At 34.7% G+C, this 23821-nt stretch overlaps 1 protein-coding gene across 1 annotated transcript in view; it reads right to left on the bottom strand.

Annotated features, from left to right (window-relative positions):
• Window positions 1-23821, bottom strand: part of LOC125075061 (scavenger receptor class B member 1) — a 130070-nt gene that overhangs the window by 56851 nt on the left and 49398 nt on the right. Inside the window, exon 2 of the mRNA XM_047686635.1 lies at window positions 23347-23493. Within this exon, the coding sequence (XP_047542591.1) occupies window positions 23347-23467 (121 nt within the window). The 5' untranslated portion in view covers window positions 23468-23493. The remainder of the gene's footprint in view (window positions 1-23346; window positions 23494-23821) is intronic.

The raw sequence follows: 23821 nt of genomic DNA, 5'->3' as shown, positions 1-23821 counted from the left end.
TCGATTTAGTAACATAGAATTTTATATTCAATGAATTAACGAGAATTTTAATCTGTATATATTATTGATTTATAAATAAAACTTATTCTGGGAACGTGTTATTTTTTTTTTATATCCCGGAAATGTATACACTTTGCACACCAAGAACCACCGGTAAACACGCATTGTGTAAAAAATGTCATAGCATGTTTTTTTTTTTATGAAAACGAATACAATCATAATCGTACGATACGAAACAATGGAATGCGATAAAAAATTGTTTTGACGTCGATCTGTCTTGAGAATGACATTGTTGACGAGTTTTGACATTACTTGGTGTTCAAATGCAAACTTTTATTTGACGGCAAGATATGGACCCTGCAGTGCCCCCTACGACTGCCCGCCATTGAAGAGTTCTAAGACAATAAACATGAATGAAGATTTACGTCTCTGTATTAATAGGTACGATCAAAAATTGTAAAAATTGTGTGTGTAACTAAATATAAATGAAATAGTTTGTATCTCTAAAAGAGATCTTCTAAAAGAAAACCGGAAAAGCCGGACACCGTTCATTTTGGCCGGACACGCAGTAATAATGCCTAACTATGTCCGGTTTTATCTCTACGCCTGGCAACCTGTATATATATATATATATATATATATATATATATATATATATATATAAAATTTAAATTAAATCATCACAAAATTAATCTTCAAGGTTTCATTATTTCTATCTTAAAATTTTGTTCATGACAAAATAATTTATGGGATGTTTGTCATCGTTTGAGTTATTTTCCGCGATATTATTTTGAATGCTAATATGTTTTTGAATTTATGGTTTCATTTGAATATTAAATATATTATTTTTATATCTTCATAGTCCCCCCCCCATAAGGACATCGGCCTCTTTTACTATTCGACCCCATGCTTGTTATAACTAATAATTCATTAAATATTTATTAATATTTAATATTGCGGTTATTCGTCATAATATGTAATATAGGCACTTATATCGGATCTACTTTAATGAATTGATTTATTATTAAGTAATTTAGGCATAATTTTAGTTTTTTTATTCTAAATAGCTACCTATTATATAGCCTGGCAAATGGGTAATCTGATGGTAATTGGTCATCACTGTACAAATACGCTGGCCCTGTAAGAAATATTAACATCCCTTACATATTTTTTTTCTTATTTAATTTTGGGACCTTTTTCAACACTGGAACGTCAGTCCCATTGTACCTTCTTCCTTTTGTTTAAACATTATTTATTATTTATAGCTATTCGATAGAATTCCAGGAGCATCCTAGCATATTCTGATAAATTATCTGATAAAAAGCTCTGAACTAATCAAACATGCTTTTAAATCAGTTAAGAGTAACTTGCTCTGATTCTGGGTCTTGACACATTCCATCAACAAGTGATGTAGATCTTCGATACTTCTAGAGATTGGGCGCCGCCGCCGTGGCCGTAATCGGTCTGGACCACGAATGATTTTGGTGAGAATCGCGAAGATTAGATTTGGAACGACCTGTGTGGGTCTATTTTACCTGAAACGTTGAACTCTGGAGCCTTTAAGAGTAGAGTGAACAGGTTTTTTTTTGGAAGAGCGTGTACCACCTTCGTCTTCATCTACACTTTCCATCAGGTGAGATGGAAGTCAAACGCCTATTCCATTACAAATATAAATAAAAAAAGTCCTCTACAAATAAATACCAAAAATTATCTTGCAAGGTCAAAATCAGGAAACCAGCGTTAAAGTGTCATTCCCAAAATGCAACTAAGTGTTAGAAAATTTGTTGCGTATCATTTGAGTACTGAACGATGGTTATAATTTGCTTTTCTTGTCGATCCGATGAATAATGTTGATGTTATTTTGAAAACTAGTTTTTAATAAACATTTTTATGTTCACGTATTGATCTTACGTCACGACATCTTTTAGAACGTAGTTCTTTGTTAAGAAATAACTACGAATTCGACACTATGTAATCTTTTATCGAAATAAGCACTTTAGGAATTTAATTTTATAGATTCAAATTAAATGTAAATTTACCGCGGATTTGGAATGTAGATTCTAAGGAAGAGCCGTTATGAAATCCAGTAGTTACTCTTTTTAAACGTTTGAAATATGTATATACTAGATGTCCGCAACTTCGCTTGCGTTTTGGGGTTGGTCGTCATGTATTAGAGTCGAGATGGCCCAGTGGTTAGAACGCGTGAATCTTAACCGATTATTTCGGGTTCAACAGGCAGGCACCACTGAAATTTCATGTGCTTAATTTGTGTTTATAATTCATCTCGTGCTCGGCGGTGAAGGAAAACATCGTGAGGAAACCTGCATGTGTCTAATTTCAACGAAATTCTGCCACATGTGTATTCCGCCAACCCGCATTTGAGCAGCGTGGTGGAATATGCTCCAAACCTTCTCCTCAGAGGACAGGAGGCCTTTATCCCAGCAGTGGGACATTTACGGGCTGCTAATGCTAAAAATAATGCGTCATGTATTAAACATAAATAATAATAATATTATTATTAATGTTGGACAACATCACATACATTACTCTGATCCCAATTAAATAACTAAAGCACTTGTGTTATGAAAAATCAGGAATAACGACGGTACCACAAACACCAAGACCCAAGACAACATAGAAAACCAATGAAATTTTTCTTCATCGACTCGGCCGGGAATCCTGGTCTTCGGAGTAGCGTACCCATGAGAACCGGTGTACACACTACTCGACCACGGAGGTCGTCAAAAATATATGTCCATCATTGGGATTCAAGGTTTCTTCATAGGTGGCCCGCAAACCATTGAGCTATTGGTGCTTAACAATAAATAACAATAAATCAATGTAATTTTTTTTAATACAAGTTGCTGCCCGCGACTTCGCTCGAGTTTTAGGTGTCGATCGTCAATTTTGAGGCAGTAAAAAGTAGCGTTTGTCCTTCCTTAAAGTTCTTGCTTCATACGAAATTTCATCAATATCGGTTCAGTGATTTACAAATGAAAATCAAACAGACAGACAGAGTTGCTTTCGCATTTATAATATTAGTATGGATGCCTTTTTTTGTTTTACGAGGAGGAAATACATTCCGCCCGGTCAAAGGGGGGGGGGGACCGGGAAGGATATGTGGGACTCCCGGGGATGAAGGCCCCGTCCTACCTAAGTATGGATGCCTTTAAGTCAACGAGCCCTAACTCCACCCGTGTTTATCATACATGTAATATTGTGTTGTGTGAAACGCCTTATTTTTTAATATTTAATAAACAAAAAAAAAAAATTTATAATTTGTTATTGTTTTTATGCATGTTTGTGTGTTCACAAACGTCAGTTGATACGTGCGCGTCACCGTTTCTCGTAAATGCGTGGTGTGTTTTTACAAAATATTTATACTAACTTAAAAAAATACACAAATAACAATTTTATTACTGTTCCTTTATTTTTATTTTTGAATTAATTACTCTCAAATGTTGCCAATTTAATAATTGGCTGTTTTTTTAATAAAAAATATTCTTCTTCTTCCTAGTCGTTTCCTCGTGACCACCATGCGTGTGGCTCTCCTGTACACTTCGCACCACCTTTCTCCAGGCATTCCTATCCTGTGCTCTATTCCTGTCCACGTGGGCAACCATTATAAGGTTTTCAGACTGTCCTCCAGCCTAGCCACATGGCCTAAGAAACGAAGAACGCGTAATGGTGGAGAGACGTGTCTTAATTGTTAAAAATATAGCGAATGGAATGTTTAACCTGTAACTACGTCTGTACTGTACGTAATCGATCTGTACTTTTTAACTTATTAAGTGACTTTAATAAAAAAACTCTTTTCATTAAATATAGTTAAGAGAATAATAATTACTTTTCTTAAGCTTAATTTAAACTTATACATGACTAGCGAAACCTGCGGCTTTACTCGCGCGAAATTTATAAAACACAATCATCCAACCTCCGTTTCACTCCCTTAGGGGTGGAGTTTCGTAAAAATCCGTTCTTGGCAGATGTAAGGAGAAATTTCAAGTTTGTAGGTGTTATAATTTTTGAGATTTCGTGATCAATCAGTGAGTGGTATTTCGCTTTTATATATATAGAGATGAATTAAATTAATGAGCCGAGATGGCCCAGAGGTTAGAGCGCGTGCATCTTAACCGATGATTTCGGGTTCAAAACCAGGCAGGCACCACTGAAATTTCATGTGCTTAATTTGTGTTTATAATTCATCTCGTGCTCGGCGGTGAAGGAAAACATCGTGAGGAAACCTGCATGTGTCTAATTTCAACGAAATTCACCCACATGTGTATTCCGCCAACCCGCATTGGAGCAGCGTGGTGGAATATGCTCCAAACCTTCTCCTCAAAGGGAGAGGAGGCCTTTATCCCAGCAGTGGGACATTTGCGGGCTGCTAATGCTAATGTAAAAATTAGCGACCTGTCAAATGGAGTAATTGTTGTTTGACTCCATACAAGGAGCCTCGTGTCAGTATGATTTTTTTTTTAAAATTTTCTTGTATGTAATAAAAAACAATTTTTTGTCCAAATATTTTAGAGCTAATCCGGAATGTATTGCGACCTTCGCCTGTAATGTTTAAGTTATGTCCACTGATTGGCATATTATGACATATAATATGTTAAGAATCAAAGTAATTTATTGTTGATTCCATATGGTGTTATTAATGTCAATAATATATTTTTTTTAACATATGTTCAAACTATGTGTTTCATATATTATAACAAAGAGTTTATCGAAATATACCAATAGTTTTTAAGGAGGTTTAATGTAAGAAAAAATATATAAAATCCTTATTTAATCGAAATCAAAATATTCTTTATTCGAGTAAGCTCATACAAGCACTTTTGAATCGTCATGTAACAGTGAATAAATTTAAAGTTATCACCGATTCGGAAACTAGATTCTAGCGAGAATAACCGCCGAGAAACTCAATAGTTAGAATTTGTCTCGAATTAATTTACATCATATACAATTGAATTTATATATTGGTATTCAAATTATCCGAAACTACACGCATTTGAAAAATATAAATTGCCTTATTATTGAATAATTTATTACCAGGAGATTTGAATTTTTGAATATTCAAACTTATACGGCTATGAAATTTTATGATAGATATAATACCTCATCCTAGGAAGAATGTGTTGACCTTACGATGACGGAACTCGTGGTTTACCATTACCTCTCGTTTATAATATTACTAGCCGAACCTGCGGCTTTACCCGCGAGAGATTTATAAAACACAAACTTCCAACTACCGTTTTACCCCCTTAGGGAGCGGATTTTCGTAAAATCCGTTCTTAGCGGATTTCTACACCCTATACCTGCCAAATTTTTAAGTTTGTAGGCGTTATAGTTTCTGATATTTCGTGATTAATCAGTCACGTCAGTCGTCAATCATATTTTTATATATAGATTGTATCTGTTTGTATTATAATTATGCTTGTTTAATGATAATTGCTTTAAAGTTTCGAGTTTAAAATGATTCCTAACACTGTAACAGGTAGCGATCGTATTGTAAACAAGCACAAAACTTGTTTAAAATAAAGCCTCGTGGGACACCCAAATTTTTAGTATTCCGTTCCCAAAGGGTAAAATGTGATTCTATTACTATGACTCTGTCCGTCCGTCTGTCACCAGGCTGTATCTCATTAACCGTGTAAGACAGATGAAATTTTCACAGATGTATTTCCGTTGCCGCTATAACAACGAATACAAAAACATAATAAAATAAATATTTAAGGGGTCTCGCATACAACAAGCATGATTTTTTGCCGTTTTTATAGAATCGTACGGAACCCTTCGCACTTGGCAGGTTTTTCGTTAAGTTCAGCTAAGGCGACTGTTGTATTAAGAGTGAGTTAATAAATAAAAACGCATAAGTTTGACCGCAAACTCAGTTAAATTCTCTATTCCCATAACCTGAGTAGTCGTTAAATCCGAAACGAACAAGGTAAGGGAGCACATTACCAATTATTTCCAGTTGCCTCGCTGTTACTAAGAAGTTATCGATATAAAAAAATAAAATTTTGTGTTAGGCTGACCTTGGGCTTGAATAAATGGGTTTGAATAAAAATCTAGAATAAATAGAATCTACTTTTTTTAAACATATTCTATTTCGATTTTGGTTTTAATTTTTGACTCATAATAATGTATAAAATGACTAAATGACCTTTATACGTATGAATATTACTGATAATATATAATAATAAATATTGGACAACATGTAACGATGGTACCTCATACACTCAGACCCAAGACAAAATAGAAAACTAATGAACTTTTTCTACATCGACTCGGCCGGGAATCGAACCCATGACCTCGGAGTGGCGTAACCGGTGTACACACTCTCGACCACTGAGGTCGTTGCTATGTTTATTACATAGCGACAATAATACAACGTACCTAAGTTGTATATAAAACCGATATCCTGAATACGCCCCCAATATTTGATAAATTGGAAAAAAAAAACAAATATATCATTGTTTCCCTTTCGTTATCGATACGGACGGAAAGGGATATCTTACTGGCATAATGAACTTCAGATATACGTTGCCATTGACCCCTTTTACAGTGCAATTCACTAATGAGGCCGTGGGGGACGATATAAATATTTATATATATTTTTGAACATTTTTTATAGATAACGCAAAATAAAATCAATTTACCATTTAACAAATTAAAAAATTTTACTATCTAAATAATATCTAACAAAAAAACGTCTGGATTTAGGTTCGGGTTCCGTCACAGGACTGATTGAACACTAACTGTGAACAATTGTAAATCTATTGTAAATCTGTTTATTGAATAATATAAATATGTTTTGCATTGTAAATCTGTTTATTTGAAAAGAGCAACTATGCGAGTTACTTGTCGTTTCATCTCGCTGGAGGCTTTCCGAAACGATGGTAGTGTTTAAATATGGACGATTCATTGTGAATATACTCAAAGATAATATCTTTTAGTTAACGATATATTATGTATTTTAAGGCATTAGTTGCTTATTGTTAATTTTTTGCAAAAATTTAATTTGTGTAGTTTTTTTTGTGTTTTTGATGTCAAAGTTTATTTCAAAGGAACGCGTGAAGGACGAATGTATAATTATGGGTTTTTACGTTCTGTAAGGAGGCAAGAGAAAAAACTTTATGTCATTACCTAATATTTGTTTATCAGACGACAAAAGAAAAAAAAAACAATAATAATTTTCGTCTGATATTTCATTTTTTAGCATTAGCAGCCCGTAAATGTCCCACTGCTGGGATAAAGGCCTCCTCTCCCTTTGAGGAGAAGGTTTGGAGCATATTCCACCACGCTGCTCCAATGCGGGTTCATGGACACATGTGGCAAAAATTCGTTGAAATTAGACACATGCAGGTTTTCTAACGATGTTTTCCTTCACCGCCGAAAACGAGATGAATTATCAACACAAATTAAGCACATGAAAATTCTGTGGTGCTTCCGTGGGTTTGAACGCGCAATCGGTTAAGATGCACGTGTTCTAACTACTGGCCCATCTAATATCACCGGAGTCATATTATAAATTGCCTCTTTGTGTAGTCAGACTACCTTGAAACGTAGTCAATTCGCTAAAGGTAAATTCCCGTATTTTATGTGCTGTTAAGCGCAATACATAATTGGATGTAAAGAGAAAAATTATACCAATCTTTTACAACGACAAATGTGAAGACGTGTTAGACTTGTCGGAGAGATTTATAACTGATACGTACAAAACAAACTTATAACATATAATATAGAACGTTTCGAAGAAGGTTTTAGTATAACACAATAATATTAGCTGTCGCCCGTGTCTTTGTTCGCGATTTAGGGATTATTCGTCAGGTTTTAGGCGTAGAAAAGTAGTCTTTATCCTTCTTTGTGGTTCAAGCTTAATTTTATACTAAACTTTATCGAATTCGTTTTAGTGTTTTGGCCTTTGGCGGACGAGCTAAGATGTTACGTCCCTTGTGCCTGTAGTAACACTGGCTCACTCAACCTTCAAATCGGAACACAACAATACTGAGTACTGCTGTTTGGCGGTAGAATATCTGGTGAGTGGGTGGTACCTACCCAGACGGGCTTGCACAAAGCCCTACCACCAAGTAAAATTATATAAGCAGCTTAAAAAGTATAAATGATATAAGATATAAACTGAGTTTTACTTCAGTTTGACGTTTCAACCGTTCATTTATGTCCTTGTATTTATTTTAAAAATAGGTTCTTAAAATCAAGGCGGTCTTGATATCTTTTTGAATATTCTCTCATAAATATTACAAATTATTATCTTATTTTTAAAATTTTTATATTTTATAATTGTTCATAATTAAAAAAATAACATCAAATAAAAAAATATCACTTCACTTAGATATTTCAATAAACATTTTAATATACGGTCATATAAAATAACTAGCTGCTCGTCCCGACTTTACTCGGCTATAATAAATCCTGTTTCTGATTCGGTCATACATGATTTTGCTTCTATTTGTCGTAGCTTGATGGCATATAGCCTATCGTCTTCGATAAATGGGCTATCTAACACTGAAACAATTTCTCAAATCGAACCCGTAGTTCCTGAGATTAGCGCTTTCAACCAAACAAACAAAGTTTTATAATACTAATATACATTTAAAAAGAAAATTCACACAAACATTAAGTGTTCGTTTATCGTCCCTTTGTTATAAGACTTATCATAAATGCATCGTGTGAACAGCTGATCTACTTTTGTTACTTGAAGATCTTTGAGATTAAAACAATAATTTACTCTGTTATTATTATAAATAGCTAAAGCACTGCTTAAAATTATATCTAAATGTATTAGACGTAGATAGATAAACAATCTTTTGATGTATCTATTTTAGCATTTAGATTTTTCTTTTATCTTTTATAAATTGGTTTAACAATTGTGTAACTGTAGAACTATGAGAATGACATTTTCTAGTTAGAAAAAACCTTAAAAAATAAAGATTAAAAAAAAATTATTGTAACACGCCACTGAACTGACTTCGATGAGATTTGGTATGAAGCAATCTTGAACTCCAAGGGCAAAGGCTACCTTTGACGATCTACCTAAGCGAGCTTAGCCGTGGATGAAAATTATTTTTTAATATATATTATGTACTGTTTTTTTTACACATTAACAGCCTGTAAATTTGCCACTGCTGGGCTAAGGCCTCTATTCCCTTTGAGGAGAAGGTTTAGAGCATATTCCACCTCACTGCTCCAATGCGGGTTGGTGAAATACACATGTGGCAGAATTTCGTTGAAATTACTAATTGACCGCTGAGCATGAGATGATTTATAAACACAAATTATGCACATGAAAATTCAGTGGTGCTTACCTGGGCTTGAACCCGAAATCATCGGTTAAAATGCACGCGTTCTAACCACTGAGCCATCTCTGCTTTTTTATGTACTGTATGTATATATATATAATATATATTGTAGGGAAAATTAAGTTAATTAAAATATTATTATTAAATAATTTTATTTATAAAATTAAAAAAATATTTTAATAAAATATATAATTTTTTATTTTAATGAATTGGTCTGAATTCCTGAATATCTTACCGCAACTTCAAGTACGAGACCTCTGCCCGAAGGTCGTCTGGAAGAGATCGCCATTTAAGCGATAAGCCTCTTGTACATACTTCTGTAACATTTATATCTGTATGTTATTTTAATTTTTGACGTTCAATAAAGTATATATGTATGTCAATTTATACTGTACGTACGGATGTATATTGATCTTCACGTAAGGGAAATTTTAATAAAAATTGTGCCTTACACAAAGTTCTTGATCAAAGTAATGATATCTGCTAAAACGACAAAATACAAATGGAGATGTTTATATCTGTAATTAATATTTATTATCTTGAATGTGCAATAATCAAATTAAAATAAACTACGTTCTATAAAAAAAGGAAGGGACTGCATATGAAGGTTGGCAGCTAACTTCGAAACTCCAGACAACAGAGACTTTGATAGCAGAGAAGAATGAAGAAAATAAGTTAACTGGTGCAATCGGAACTGAAGTCCAGTATCATGCTCAAATTACCTAGAGACTACACAAAGAGGAAACTTAATTTACGGTATGTCTCCTCCAAAATTCGTTTTCACGTTGACCAACCTTGGACTTGACATTGGATCAAGATTTGGTCCAACACAGATCGGACGGAAGATGAACGATTACCCAGATTGACGTCAAACTTTAAAAAAATCAAAATTTCGGCACGTATTTAAAAGCCTTGCATACTGTTAAAAGATTTAATATTGAGGCCGTATGAAGTCATGACTGTTAAAATATAAAAATAAAATTACTATTTCTTAAAATCACCTTCCTCTCCTCCTCCTGTTATGGAGAACTCGGGAGGTATACGAATCGCATTCAATAAATGTCGAAACTCGTTCACTTTCGTCGAAATTGTTAAATTCAATATGTCGAATGTTGACATGTACAGTCTGTAAATTTTCCACTGCTGGGCTAAAGCCTCCTCTCCCTTTGATGAGAAGGTTTGGGGCATATTCCACTACGCTGTACCAATACTGGTCGGTGGATTCACATGTAGCCCAATTTCGTTAAAATTAGACACAGGTTTCCTCACAATGTTTTCCTTCGAGCACGAGATGAATTATAAACACAAATTAAGTACATGAGAATTCAGTGGTGCCTGGGTTTGAACCCGCAATCATCGGTTATGCTTTACGTGTTCTAACCATGTCATAACATATTGTTGTCGAATGTTGATCACGATATAATTCAATACATATTTTACAATTAGGCCTTTCCTAGAAACGAGATCGACCATCGCTATATCAATTTTTATATAATAACAATCAATATTTGTTTACAGTGTATCCATAGTGTTGTTTACGAGCCTAAGAACAATGTTAGTGGATATATCCAGAGCCATCTCAAGCTATGCTGGGGCGCTTGGGCACCCATGAATTTGGGGCCTTTTTGTTAGATATTTACTACCATGTACAAATTATTTGGCTTATGGCCAGGCCTTAAGTATAGTTTCAAATAAACGGTGCGGTAATTTTCGTAAATTCGTAGGAGTCTGATTGGTTGTACAATGTTATGGCTATGGTATATCTATTTCTATCATAATGAGCAGGTCTACAGCTTTCTATTTTAATATCGACTATTGTCGCTAGCTTTTTGATAAATACGTTAGTTATTTCTTGCAAATATGACAATTTTGAAAATATAATGTATAGCAGTCAACGTGAGGATAATGTGAAACAAATTGTTGGTTCCTCGGGGCCCTCTAAGAATGCTGGCCCTGGGCACGTGCCCCGGGTGCCCTATGCTAAAGACGGTAATGGATATATCAACTATTATTTAGCATACATAAGGGGTCTAAAACAACGAGGAGATGATGACGTTGTCCCCAATGTTTAACAAATGGGTTATCCATTTCAGCATCAATGTATTCAGGATACGTTTCGAAATTGCGTGCTTGCCTTGAGCGAGTCATCCACGGGCTTCGGCAAACATTAGTAATGTGCTACAATAGCGCGGCAATCCCAATAATATCCTGATGCATCGTTATACTGTTCGCCCAGAGCATTGAAAGTCCACCACGTATAATATGCTCACCAGTGTGATTATGTGGCTCCAAGCCTCTCCCGATCTCTTGGTGCATGTACAAGGGTACGAGAGAGGTAAGAAATTTCAACTAAATTATTGTTTAATAATAATGATCAGGTCGATAGATGATAAATAAGAAAATCATTAAATTTTACTTCGAATTCAGATTCATGTTTATGTTTTTATCATGCAATAAATTTAGCAGCACTTCGTGTACAGACTGTTGGCGCTGGAACACCTCGTAAAGCTCAGCAGCTATTGATCTTTTTCCTGATATTCCGGTGTCAGATTTTCGTCTCATTAGACTATTTGACTAGAAAGAGCTGTTTTGCTGTGTTTGCGAACGGATAGGCCACTTGATGGTAAGTGGTCACCACCACTCATAGACAATGGCGCTGGAAGTAATAATAACCATTCCTTACATTGCCAATGCGCCACAATGCGCCTTGGGAACTAAGATGTTGACCGGTACAAGCCGGAACACAACAATTCCTAGAGTTTGGCGGTAGAATATCTGATGATTAGTGGTACCTACCCAGACGGGTTTGCACAAAACCCTATCACCAAGAAAAGTATTAGTTCAAATACATACCCTATTTATAAATATGAATTTTACTGTATAAAAACAGATTGCAATTTTTAAAATAAAACACGTAGTGATAATTTAAATGAATCTAAATTGTTTTATTTGAAACAAGTCGCATTGATCCGAATCTAGGTTACAAACTCGGCCCTGACTCGGAGATGAAATTATTGTGCATTTAGGTCAGACTAGTAATGAATAATAACTTTAAAAGGGTTATTATAATTACGTATCGTTTTTTTTGGCAATGACAGCGATGTCAGTAATTTAAAGATGGGACTAGGAACGAGACTTTATCGATATCGAGCTTACGAGGATTTACCGAAATTCCACAAGTCAGCAAAAATATTATTACAAAAAAAAATCTGATATTTTTTTTTAGTATATTGCAATTTATTTATTCATTAACTCCATACTATAGTTATAAGGGTTTTTTAATGTAACATTCTTTATAGTTAAATTCTTAAATTCTGCGATTAGCGCGTTTAGCGTTGAGACATAAAAAACGTTTCTAATTTAAAATTACTAATTGGATAAGGTATTAACGAAAGAGTGTTAATTAAATTATAATTAATGTTGCTTTATTTTAATAATTATTATCAGCTTAGTATAAACAAGAAAAGAAAGAAAGGCTAAAAATGTGGAAATCTAGACAATTTCTAGTTGTCACGTGATCAATTTATGTTATTCATTCGTTTATGGTTAAAACAATCACCGTGAGAGAATTTACAACTTTTTCTCTCTAATTTATTTCTGTGAAGTGGTATGTGGGACTCACCGACACCATTTACACCGGATTACACATTAAAAAACCTGCGGTACCTATTCCGAATTCGTATAGCGCGTCACAGGATCGCTGGAGCGTACCATGCTGGAGAATCCGCACCAGATATGAGGATTACAAAAGGGAAAAATTAAATCGATTCATTATTGATATTAGATACGGAAAACGTGTTCTAGAGTGGAGACCACATCTCAGCAAACGTAGTGTAGCTTCCTCAGGCACGGTGGCGTGACGATTAGCGCAAAACTGCTGGCAGGAGCTGGATGCGAGTAGCTGAAGAGAGATCACAGCGGCGTGCGATTGGAGAGGCCAGCAGTGGAAGAGTATGGGCTGATGATGATTGATATTCTTCACAAATAAGTGCCAAGTATTGTTATTAGATAATTTTGAGTTTTCTGTAAGCTTATATACGTCATTTTCTTTTGATTAGGTTGTTCTCCTCTTAGTATTTATAAATAGCTGAATCTACAATTCAGCGACAGTACATGGTGGCAGTACATGTTCTGGTAATCATACCAGTATACCATCTCGCATTTATCATATAAAAGAAAGATGTCACATTTTTTATATATTATATCTTTGATTATCTACATGTGTAGTTAGTCTGGCAAGCTGTGAACGCCGAAAAAAGTGGCCAACAGTTGCTCTCAGTACACGCACACTAGTAAACAAGTATGACGTTTGGCGAGTGTCAACGTGGCTGTCACGCACACCAAGATAACAAAAGTTGGCTCGTGTGTTTTAATTCTCTCGTAGTGCGATACTCTATCTGTATATATAATATTTAAGTTTTCTGTTCCTACCTTTTTATGTGATATATTTGTGTAGTAAGTTATTTTATCTCTCATTAGATTCTAGATATCATTATTATTGTATCTCTTATTAGGATATGTCTGCCTCTGTACGTTTATCTTTTTTTTACATTAAGCTTTTTGTTGGTATGATAACATGTGTATAATAAAAAGTTTTACAATCTATTCGATTATTTATTATTTAAATTATTCGAACAATAAACTTATATGATCGATAAAACATCGATTAATTCACAACACTAGTCAACGCATCTTTAGAATGTAGTAAGACCACTTTCGAGAAGCCAGGGGCGTTCCAGGGTCTTCCGTGCACTTGACACAGATACAACCGGAAGTCACGTGTTCCGAAATGTCAACTTGATATAATTATATAAAGAAATATTAATGTACATTATCATCAATTACTCCTAAAAATATATCTTTTTTGACACTAGTTAGCATATACGGCTTCGGCCGTGTGTGGGGGTTTAATGTTAGGTATATTTATCCGGAATAAAAAGTACCTTAAATGCTATCCCCAATTATAATCTATCCCTGTGCCAAATTTTACTCAGATTCGTTTAGTCGTCCTTTATAATATTATTAAGCGAGTAAGATATACTAGTGGTCACTCAGTGGTATTAAAAGGATGTACGTCACATTACATCTTAAAATAATTATTATTGGTACATACATATAATTTAAGTAAACCAATGATCGCCCATTGGTCGAAATTCAATCAAAATCATTATTAAAAATTTGGAGAAAAAATAAGAATTTTCATGTTTCCGAACTTTTTTCTTTAAACTTTTTTTTGCATTTTTTATTGCTAGCACTAAATAATAAAAAGATTTAAATCGTTGTTGAAAAGATAATGAACTGTTGTTTCTTTGCCTAATTATATTAATAGATTTTTTTTTTAATATAAAACGTAAGAGACTGCTTCGAGTCTTCCCTTAACCCTTCTCTTGTTTTAAGGGGAAGTTTTCTTTGAGGATATGCCACCAGGCTGCTATTGTGCAGATTGGTACACATACTTCAGCTTCAGTAACATTTAGAGCATTACATTTTTAAATTAACAGACTGTAAATTTTCCACTGCTGGGCTAAAACCTCCTCTCCTTTTGAGGAATAGGTTTGGAGCATATTCCACCACCACGCTGCTCCAATGGTTCCACCATTGGAGCAGCGTGGTACATATGTGGTAGAATTTCGTTGAAATTAGACACATGCAGGTTTCCTCATGATGTTTTCCTTCACCGCCGAGCTCGAGATGAATTATAAACATAAATTAAGCACATGTAAATTCAGTGGTGCCTGCCTGGATTTGAACCCGCAATCATCGGTTAAGATGCACGCGTTCTAACCACTGGGTCATCTCGACTCCTATTAATTTAATTTAGAGCATACTTTCACTAAAAATATAGTAATATATAATACTCAAAATTAAATATATGCGTACTCTTTCTATTTCTCTCTGCGTCATATGTTTTGTCTCTGTCTCGTAAATAAATTTTCCAGAACGTGACGTTTTAATATTATTCTCGTGCACATATCGATTTGATTTCGTAGAATCGGCGTTGGAGAAGTTTCATTGAAAAAAATATTGACTACGTGGAATGCTCGTAGCATTCACACGAACTCCTCTCACCAGAGGCAATTAGACGGGGTGTTATGCTGTATTATAAAAGTTTTATAACTTGCCATATTACTCCAAGGTCTTCGACTTTAACAGTAAGGCGAACAAAGGTAATTATATATATTTTTAATTATTAAGTTATACCTACTTCCTTTTAGGTTATGAAAAAATTACGAGAGTGCATTATGATGCGGCCACATGTGACATACAATCTACGTGTTTTTATTTTATTTTATTTATATATAGATTTTCGAAACACCATCGGCATATTCACAAAATATTATTAAGTAAAAGTAGGAAACAAATTCTTGTACAGTGTGATACAACACTACAGGCGTTTACATTATACATACATTAAATAACATATATCTTTACAATAAAAATAAAAATATGAACAACAAAGTGAAAGAAAAAAAATTACTACAATTTAAAAAGAAATAAACCATGAAATAAAAACAAAAATTGAACTTGACACTAATTAAGCGAAGAGGTTAACCTTTTTTTAAAAACTATTGTTATTATGGCTATATATATCTATGTCATGAGAAGTGTCATCGTTGTAGCTTCTCATATATCTGCGGCTTTTACTTGTGTCGGGAGGGCACAGATTAGCACAGAGAAAATACGGGGATCTACTTGGTGGTAGGGCTTTGTGGAAGCCCGTCTGGGTAGGTACCACCCACTCATCAGATTGTCTACCGCCAAACAGCAGTATTGTTGTGTTCCGGTTTGAAGGGTGAGTGAGCCAGTGTAACTACAGGCACAAGGGACATAATATCTTAGTTCCCGAGGTTGGTGGCGCATTGGTGATGTAAGGAATGGTAAATATTTCTTACAGCGCCGTTGTCTATGGGCGATAGTGACCTATTTGCTCGTCCGCCTTCAGATATCATAAAAAAAAAATCTTCATCATCATAACAGGCTGGATTTAATTTTGTCTACATGATTAAGTTGCTCGCTAACCCGTCAACGAAATTTTAAGTCGCTTGCGATATTATAACCCAAATTTAAATTGTGAATGTTTAAATTTTGTGAGTCTGTTAACATCGATTATAATAATAGTAATTTTATTAAATAGATTATTATTATTTTATTACAAATAATAATTTCTTTGAATGCAATTAAAAATTATCTTTTAGTACTTCGATGATGTCGAACTTCTCAAGCGCTTGGAAAAGAACACGCACCGTTTTTTGTTTTTCTTTTTTCCAACGATAATGCATTAATATATTTTTAAAGTTTATCTGTGGCACTTAGACGTCAAAAATACGTCATTACAATCATAAGACAAGTTTTTTTGACAGTCTCAATTTCAATAATTTGTGATCGTTACTGTTATTAATCAAACGAGCCAGTTTGATTAGTTTTTTTTTTTTTTAATCTTAATAAATATCTGTGTTGTCGCTAAATTAATACTTTGAAATATTTTGCATTAATTAGTTCTATGTTTTTGTCATAATTATATATAATGTTTTATTGGTCAAAACATGTCGTGGAAAATTTTATAAGTTTTTAACGTACTGCGTATTGGACACGGCGTTGCCTGATTTGAATTATGGTAGGACGCATTTTATTCCACCACTATGATATGGCGGTAGGTTCTCATGCAGGTCTGTCTGGGTAGGTACCGACTACTCACATATTACCGCCAATTAGTATTTAGTTATTGTCGTGTTCCAGTTTCAAGGAGTTCAATTTGATTACAGACTCAAGGGACATAACTTTTTAATTGATAACGTTAGTGGTGACCACTTAGCAGGTCAATTAGCAACTCCACCTGCCTTTTATAATAAAACCATTTTTTTATGTTTTTTTTTTTAATTTTGGGTTTTTTGTCCTACACAGGTACGTCAGTCCCATTTAATATTAATAGCCATTAAAAAGAATTCCAGGAGCATTCTCGCAGATTCTGATAAAGGATCTGATCGAATACTCTGAACAAATCCAACATCAAACAAACATGCTTTTAAATTACTTAAGAGTAACAGTCAAAGTCAAAGTCAAAGTCAAAGTCAAAAATCTTTATTCAATATAGAAGTGTTTACACATGCTTATTGATTGTCAAAAATCTACCACTTTCTTAAATCTATAACTTTCTCTGATTCGGAGTACGATTTATTTATTTAACTGAATTCTACAACACAAAAATATATATTATATACATTACATGCAGCCCGTAAATTTCCCACTGCTGCAATGCGGGTTGGAATACACATGTGGCAGAAATTAGTTGAAATTAGACACATGCAGGTTTCCTCACGATGTTTTCCTTCACCGCCGAGCACGAGATGAATTATAAACACAAATTAAGCACATGAAAATTCAGTGGTGCCTGCCTGGGTTTGAACCCGAAATCATAGATTAAGATGCACGCGTTCCAACCACTGGGCCATCCCGGCTCGGCGGATATATAAATAAGGCTTAATGCTAAAAGCGTCTACCAGGAAAACCTTAAGAAGTACAGGAAGGAACGTTCGTTCAGTTGTAAAAGAAAAACGAATGATTTTTAAAGATAAACAATACTCACACATATACATATGAAAAAATATTGTTTTAGGTCACTGTATATCTACTATATAAAATAAAAAATTAACTCTTATAGGATCACTTCGTTGTCCGTCTGTCCGTCAAGACTCTTTTTCTCAGCAACGTGTAGAGGAATATAGATGAAATTGCTAATACTTAGTTCTATTACATTGTTTAAGAACTAAGATTGCCCATTGGTTAGAAGGCGTACAACTTAATCTTGTGGATTGCGTGTGTCTAATTCCAACGATATTCTGCGATTCTGTGAATCCACCAATCCGCATTGGAGCAGTGTATTGGAACAAGCTCCTAACCTTCTCCTCAAAGGGATAGGAGGTTGATTACCCAGTGAATGGTGGTAAAAGTTCGAATCGCAAACCTTTTTGTACATTTACCATTAACAATTGGTAAATCCTAGGTTTTACTGGAAAATCTTGGGATTTACCACAGTTCGAGCTTTTACAGTAACAAATGTTGCCACTTATAGTTTCATCCCTGAGTTCATGGATCTTCAACTTCCTTGAAGCACCACCCCCATATGTCTAAGTCATAATGATAAGGCATAATGACTGCCTCGCTAGCCCGAACCTAGAAGACCTATTAAACCTGAGGTTGGGCCGATAATTATGGGAGTTTTGTGTCTGTCAGGTCTGTCAAAATATTCTCACTAACAGCCTGGTGTCTGGAAGTTGGAAGAGCGTACTTTTGTGCCTCGGAGTATTCGGTGCACGTAATATTTGTCCTGGTGTTTGGGTAGGAAATCGAACATAGATCCATCGGATTATGAAAGCAAGGAAATATGGAGTACACCTGTGTTTGAGCACACACATGTGCTTAGTTATATCCTATGTAGTCGGCTCATATTAAGCTATAATATATTTCCATAATAATAATTATTTATAATTGAATATAAAACCAAACAGGCACGCATTTGTAAGCTGACAAGTATTGACATTACACACAAGATGTCATTTTATTGAAACGCACAGACAGACAATTAATATATTTCTTAACTCTCCAGCCGTTCACATCCGTATGTATAATAAAATATATACCTTGCAAGATTAATCTTCGTAGATTTTAAACACATCTATTGTCTATGGAATAAACTTGACAGATTTACTCCATAGACAATAGAATAATGATAATTGGGTAATTATGATTAATAAGTATTAATAACTTGATCATAATAATATATTAATAATAACTATTAATATTAATTACTTGTAGATGGTTTTTAATAAAGTCTGGTTTTATTGTTTCATCCGGAAGGCCGAGACTGCTCCAAGACATGCAACAGAATATTAATTGAAAAATTCTAAATACCAAAGTCACTCAGTGGTAGAGCTTTGTGTTAGCAAAGCCGTCTGTGTGGGCTACCTACTTCATTTTAACGTTTATTAAGAGCACAGTTCTGTCTTTATTTCTGACAAATATATAGTATATGTTATAATATATCCTAGTGAAGTTATCAATTTCAGTACATGGTGGTAGGGCGTTGTGCAAGTCGGTGTAGGTCCAATTATCAGGTACCTCCAAACGGAAATAATAAGGACACCGATTCCACAATCAAACTGGCAGTTTATCGCTATCGAATCGAAGTACAATCGTTGACGTTCAAGTATCTATGTCGCAGTCATCTGGTTGAATCTGCTATTTGATTGTATGACTAGCGCGTTCATTGAATGACGACATTAATATGAACATAGTTTGAGTCGCCGGCGAAGGACACAGATACGGTTTGAGTGCCGTATGTAAAGTTTTATTCGCCTCGGGTAAAGCCGCAGGATCAGCTAGTACTTATAATTACAGAGAGGATCTCCGTGGTCGAGTAGTATGTACACCGGTTTTCATGGGTACGCTACTCTGCGGTCCCGGGTTCGATTTCCGGCCGAGTCGATGTAGAAAAAGTTCATTAGTTTTCTATGTTATCTTGGGTCTAGGTGTTTGTGGTACCGTCGTTACTTCTGATTTTCCATAACACAAGTGCTTTAGCTACTTACATTGGGATCAGAGTAATGTATGTGATGTTGTCCAATATTTATTATTATTATTATATACAGTCAAAACTCCAAGTCGGGACATAAAAAGAGCAGGAACAAGTTTAAAATATCACTGTTAGCTACAATAATTTTTGTCGAGTAAGTGTTCTAAATAAACGTAAAGGAAAAAAAAATTGTCGTAAATTTTACGAAATATACTGCACTTCGTAATACGAAGCGACTGCAGACATCAAACTGCATGTATAAGAATCGCGTGTTATATTTGTATGCCACAATTCATAAGCGATAGCGGATTTGATTTTATTTATTTTTTTATGTTTTTCCGTACCCACAAATAAAAGATAGTTTACATTTGTTTGTTAGAGCCGAGATGGCCCAGTGGCTAGAACGCGTGCATCTTAACCGATGATTTCGGGTTCAAACCCAGGCAGGCACCACTGAAATTTCATGTGCTTAATTTGTGTTTATAAATTGATCTCGTGCTCGGCGGTGAAGGAAAACATCGTGAGGAAACCTGCATGTGTCTAATTTCAACGAAATTCTGCCACATGTGTATTCCGCCAACCCGCATTGGAGCAGCGTGGTGGAATATGCTCCAAACCTTCTCCTCAAAGGGAGAGGAGGCCTTTATCCCAGCAGTGGGACATTTACGGGCTGCTAATGCTAAAAATTACATTTGTTACATTATACAAGAACATATATATAGACCAGTCTACGTAGTAAATTTTTTTTTATTATGGCTTTGGTTGGCGGGCGAGCATATGGGCCACCTGATGGTAAGTGGTCACCACCGCCCATAGACAAAGGCGCTGTAAGAAATATTAACCATTCCTTACATCACCTATGCGCCACCAACCTTGGGAACTAAGATGTTATGTCCCTTGTGCCTGCGATTACACTGGCTCACTCACCCTTCTAACCGGAACACAACAATACAGTGTACTGTTATTTGGCAGTAGAATATCTGATGAGTGGGTGGTACATACCCAGACGGGCTTGCACAAAGCCCTACCACCAAGTAAATATATATAATATATATAATAATATGTTGATTTTGTTTATATATTAGGGGACATTCGTTACTGAGGGAAAGACACAAGATAAGTCAATCATATCCCGTTATGAATCATAAAATTGTGATTTTGGATTTTGAATAAGTATGTATACATAAATATGTCAACATACATATATGTATGAGGTAGCCTAATAGATATATGAAAACTTGTAGTAAGTGCTGTACAATTAAATAAATTATTAAATCCAAGAATTTTAAAACAAAATTATACACTATTATTTTTACTGCACTAAAAACAAGACACTTAAGAAGATAACTTAGTTAGTGATTAGGTAGGTATCTACTCATCAGGTATTCGACCGCCAATCAGAAATAATTGGTATTGTTGTTGTGGTAATATTTATATTGTATTGTATTGTAATTGTATTTAACTAACATGACTGTATTTAGATGTTGAAAAAGAGCAACTACTGAGTTTCTTGCCGGTTCTTCTCGGTAGAATATACATTCCGAACCGGTGGTAATTGTACTTTAAATAGTTTGTAAAATGACAATTCAAAGTGCTTGTAAAAGCCTACTTGAATAAAGTATATTTTGATTTTGTTGTGTTCTGGTATCAAACGTGAATGAGTTAGTGTAATTAGAGGGGACGCATCTTAGTTGCCAAGGTTGGTATCGCATTGATTATTTAAGGAATTGTACATATTTCTCGTGGCTATTTGGTTAGACCATTTGTAATTGTCTGCCATATAAATTAAAAGCTTATAACTTGGACCGCACAGTGATAAATTATAAAAACGCGTAAGTGTGAAGCAATGCACAAAAATTGCATGATCGGCTTCTATTTCATACGTTGTTTGTGGGTCGAGTAAGTAATGCTTGACTATTTATTAAAACTGTTTACAATGCGAATTTGAAGAGAGTTCATTTATATTTTGATATTATTTAATATAACATCTTTTATTATCTATCGATACAAAGAAAAGAAGATCTATTTTTCGTATCGACTAACCGACTTTTTAAATACACTTAACTTATTCCGTAAAAGGCGTGTTTCGGAGAAGTTTCTGGTATATAATATATCTTTAGAAAGATCGCTGTTTTTTTTGAACGCGCAATAAGTTTTTATATTATATTCAACGGGTTTCAGAGAAGGTTTTTGGCTACAGACCATTATGCATTTTACGAGTAATTCAACAAGTAACGTAGCCAAGCATGGTCTGCTCTTGTAATTTAAAAATTGCGCTGTTAGAAATAAAACACATTTTTGTTTGTGTCTGTCCGTGTGCCTCTTAGTTCGATTTTATTTTCAAAAACATAGAATAGTTTAAATTTATCTAATTTTGTCTATTAGTTATGAGAGCCAATCAAAATCAACAATTAAATTGGCTCACGTTAACCTAAAAAAAAAGTTTTGCTTAATTTTTTTTCCAACCTTATCGAGCTTATATTTTTTTTTGTTGACGTTTTTGTTTTTTCTACTGACTCGATCGACTAAAATTATAATCGTGTTTAAATTGAAAACTGATTCTCATTACGAAATTGCCGAAACAATGTAATTCGATGATCTTTTAAAGTAATTTCTTTAAATGCTAATTTAAATACTCAAATCATATTCAATTTAATATTTTTCTCAAGTACACTCTGAGGGCACGTTTGAATCATTTTACAACATAAAATAAAATTTAACGACACCGAGTTCGAAGCGTAGATTCTACCGAGAAGAACCGGCAAAAAACAGTAAATCTTTTCTATCGATTTAATCACATTGGTATATTAATTACATACAATTAAAACATTATTTATCTTCCATGAATAAATAATAATCATTAATTTATTTATTCCCTCCTACGGACATTTTATACGCCTTTATAATAAGTACAATTGTATGAGACGTAGGAGCCCAAACTAGGTTACAATGAACTAAGGGACTTCTGGCTCCCCATATAGGATAGCAACTATATATTTATTTAATAAATATTAACGAATGCTAGCTCCACACTTTCATCATATATATATAAGCTTTTATTGTATATTCAGTGCTTTTTGTTGGGGGTTTGAACCCGCAATCCTCGGTTACGAACCACTGGACTATCTCGGCTCACGAGAATTATATTTACATAGACAGCCTGTAAATTTCCCACTGCTGGGATAAGGCTTCCTCACCCTTTGAAGAGAAGGTTTGGAGCATATTCCATCACGCTGCTCCAATGCGGGTTGGTGGATACACATGCAGGTTTCCTCACGATGTTTTCATTCACCACCGAGCACGAGATGAATTATAAACACAAATTAAGCACATGAAAATTCAGTGGTGCCTGCCTGGATTTGAACCCGAAATCATTGGTTAAGATGCACGCGTTTTAACCACTGGGTGATCTCGGCTCAGTGAATTATATTTATAATAGTTTTGAAAACTTACCATGATTTAATTTCCCCTGCTGCGATATCAACATATTCAGCGGTACTGGTTTCTTGTTTGGTATCCCGAAGAGCCGGTTCCGGGCCGACTGGCCCACGGCCAAGTATTGCTTATGGCCCATTATGTAACGTTACACATTCGATGCCCCTGTTAACAAAATTTTAAATTATTATCATAGTATTAACAATAATATTTAGTTCGTTTGATAATGATATGAAATGGGGAGCTATGAGTTTATATTGGAGCAAACTGTATTTTCGTGTGTACTTTAATTTTCAGGAAACCTCAATTGATGGATAAAATTCCAGCTGCGTTTTTTTATGGCCTTGGTTTGCGGACGAGCATATGGGCCACCTGATTGTAAGTGGTCACCACCGCCCATAGACAAAGGCGCTGTAAGAAATATTAACCATTCCTTACATCACCTATGCGCCACCAACCTTGGGAACTAAGATGTTGTGTCCCTTGTGCCTGC

The sequence above is a fragment of the Vanessa atalanta genome, chromosome 29 (genome assembly GCF_905147765.1).
Source record: "Vanessa atalanta chromosome 29, ilVanAtal1.2, whole genome shotgun sequence".
Lineage (NCBI taxonomy): Eukaryota > Metazoa > Arthropoda > Insecta > Lepidoptera > Nymphalidae > Vanessa > Vanessa atalanta.
This window is presented reverse-complemented; position numbering and strand designations above follow the sequence as displayed.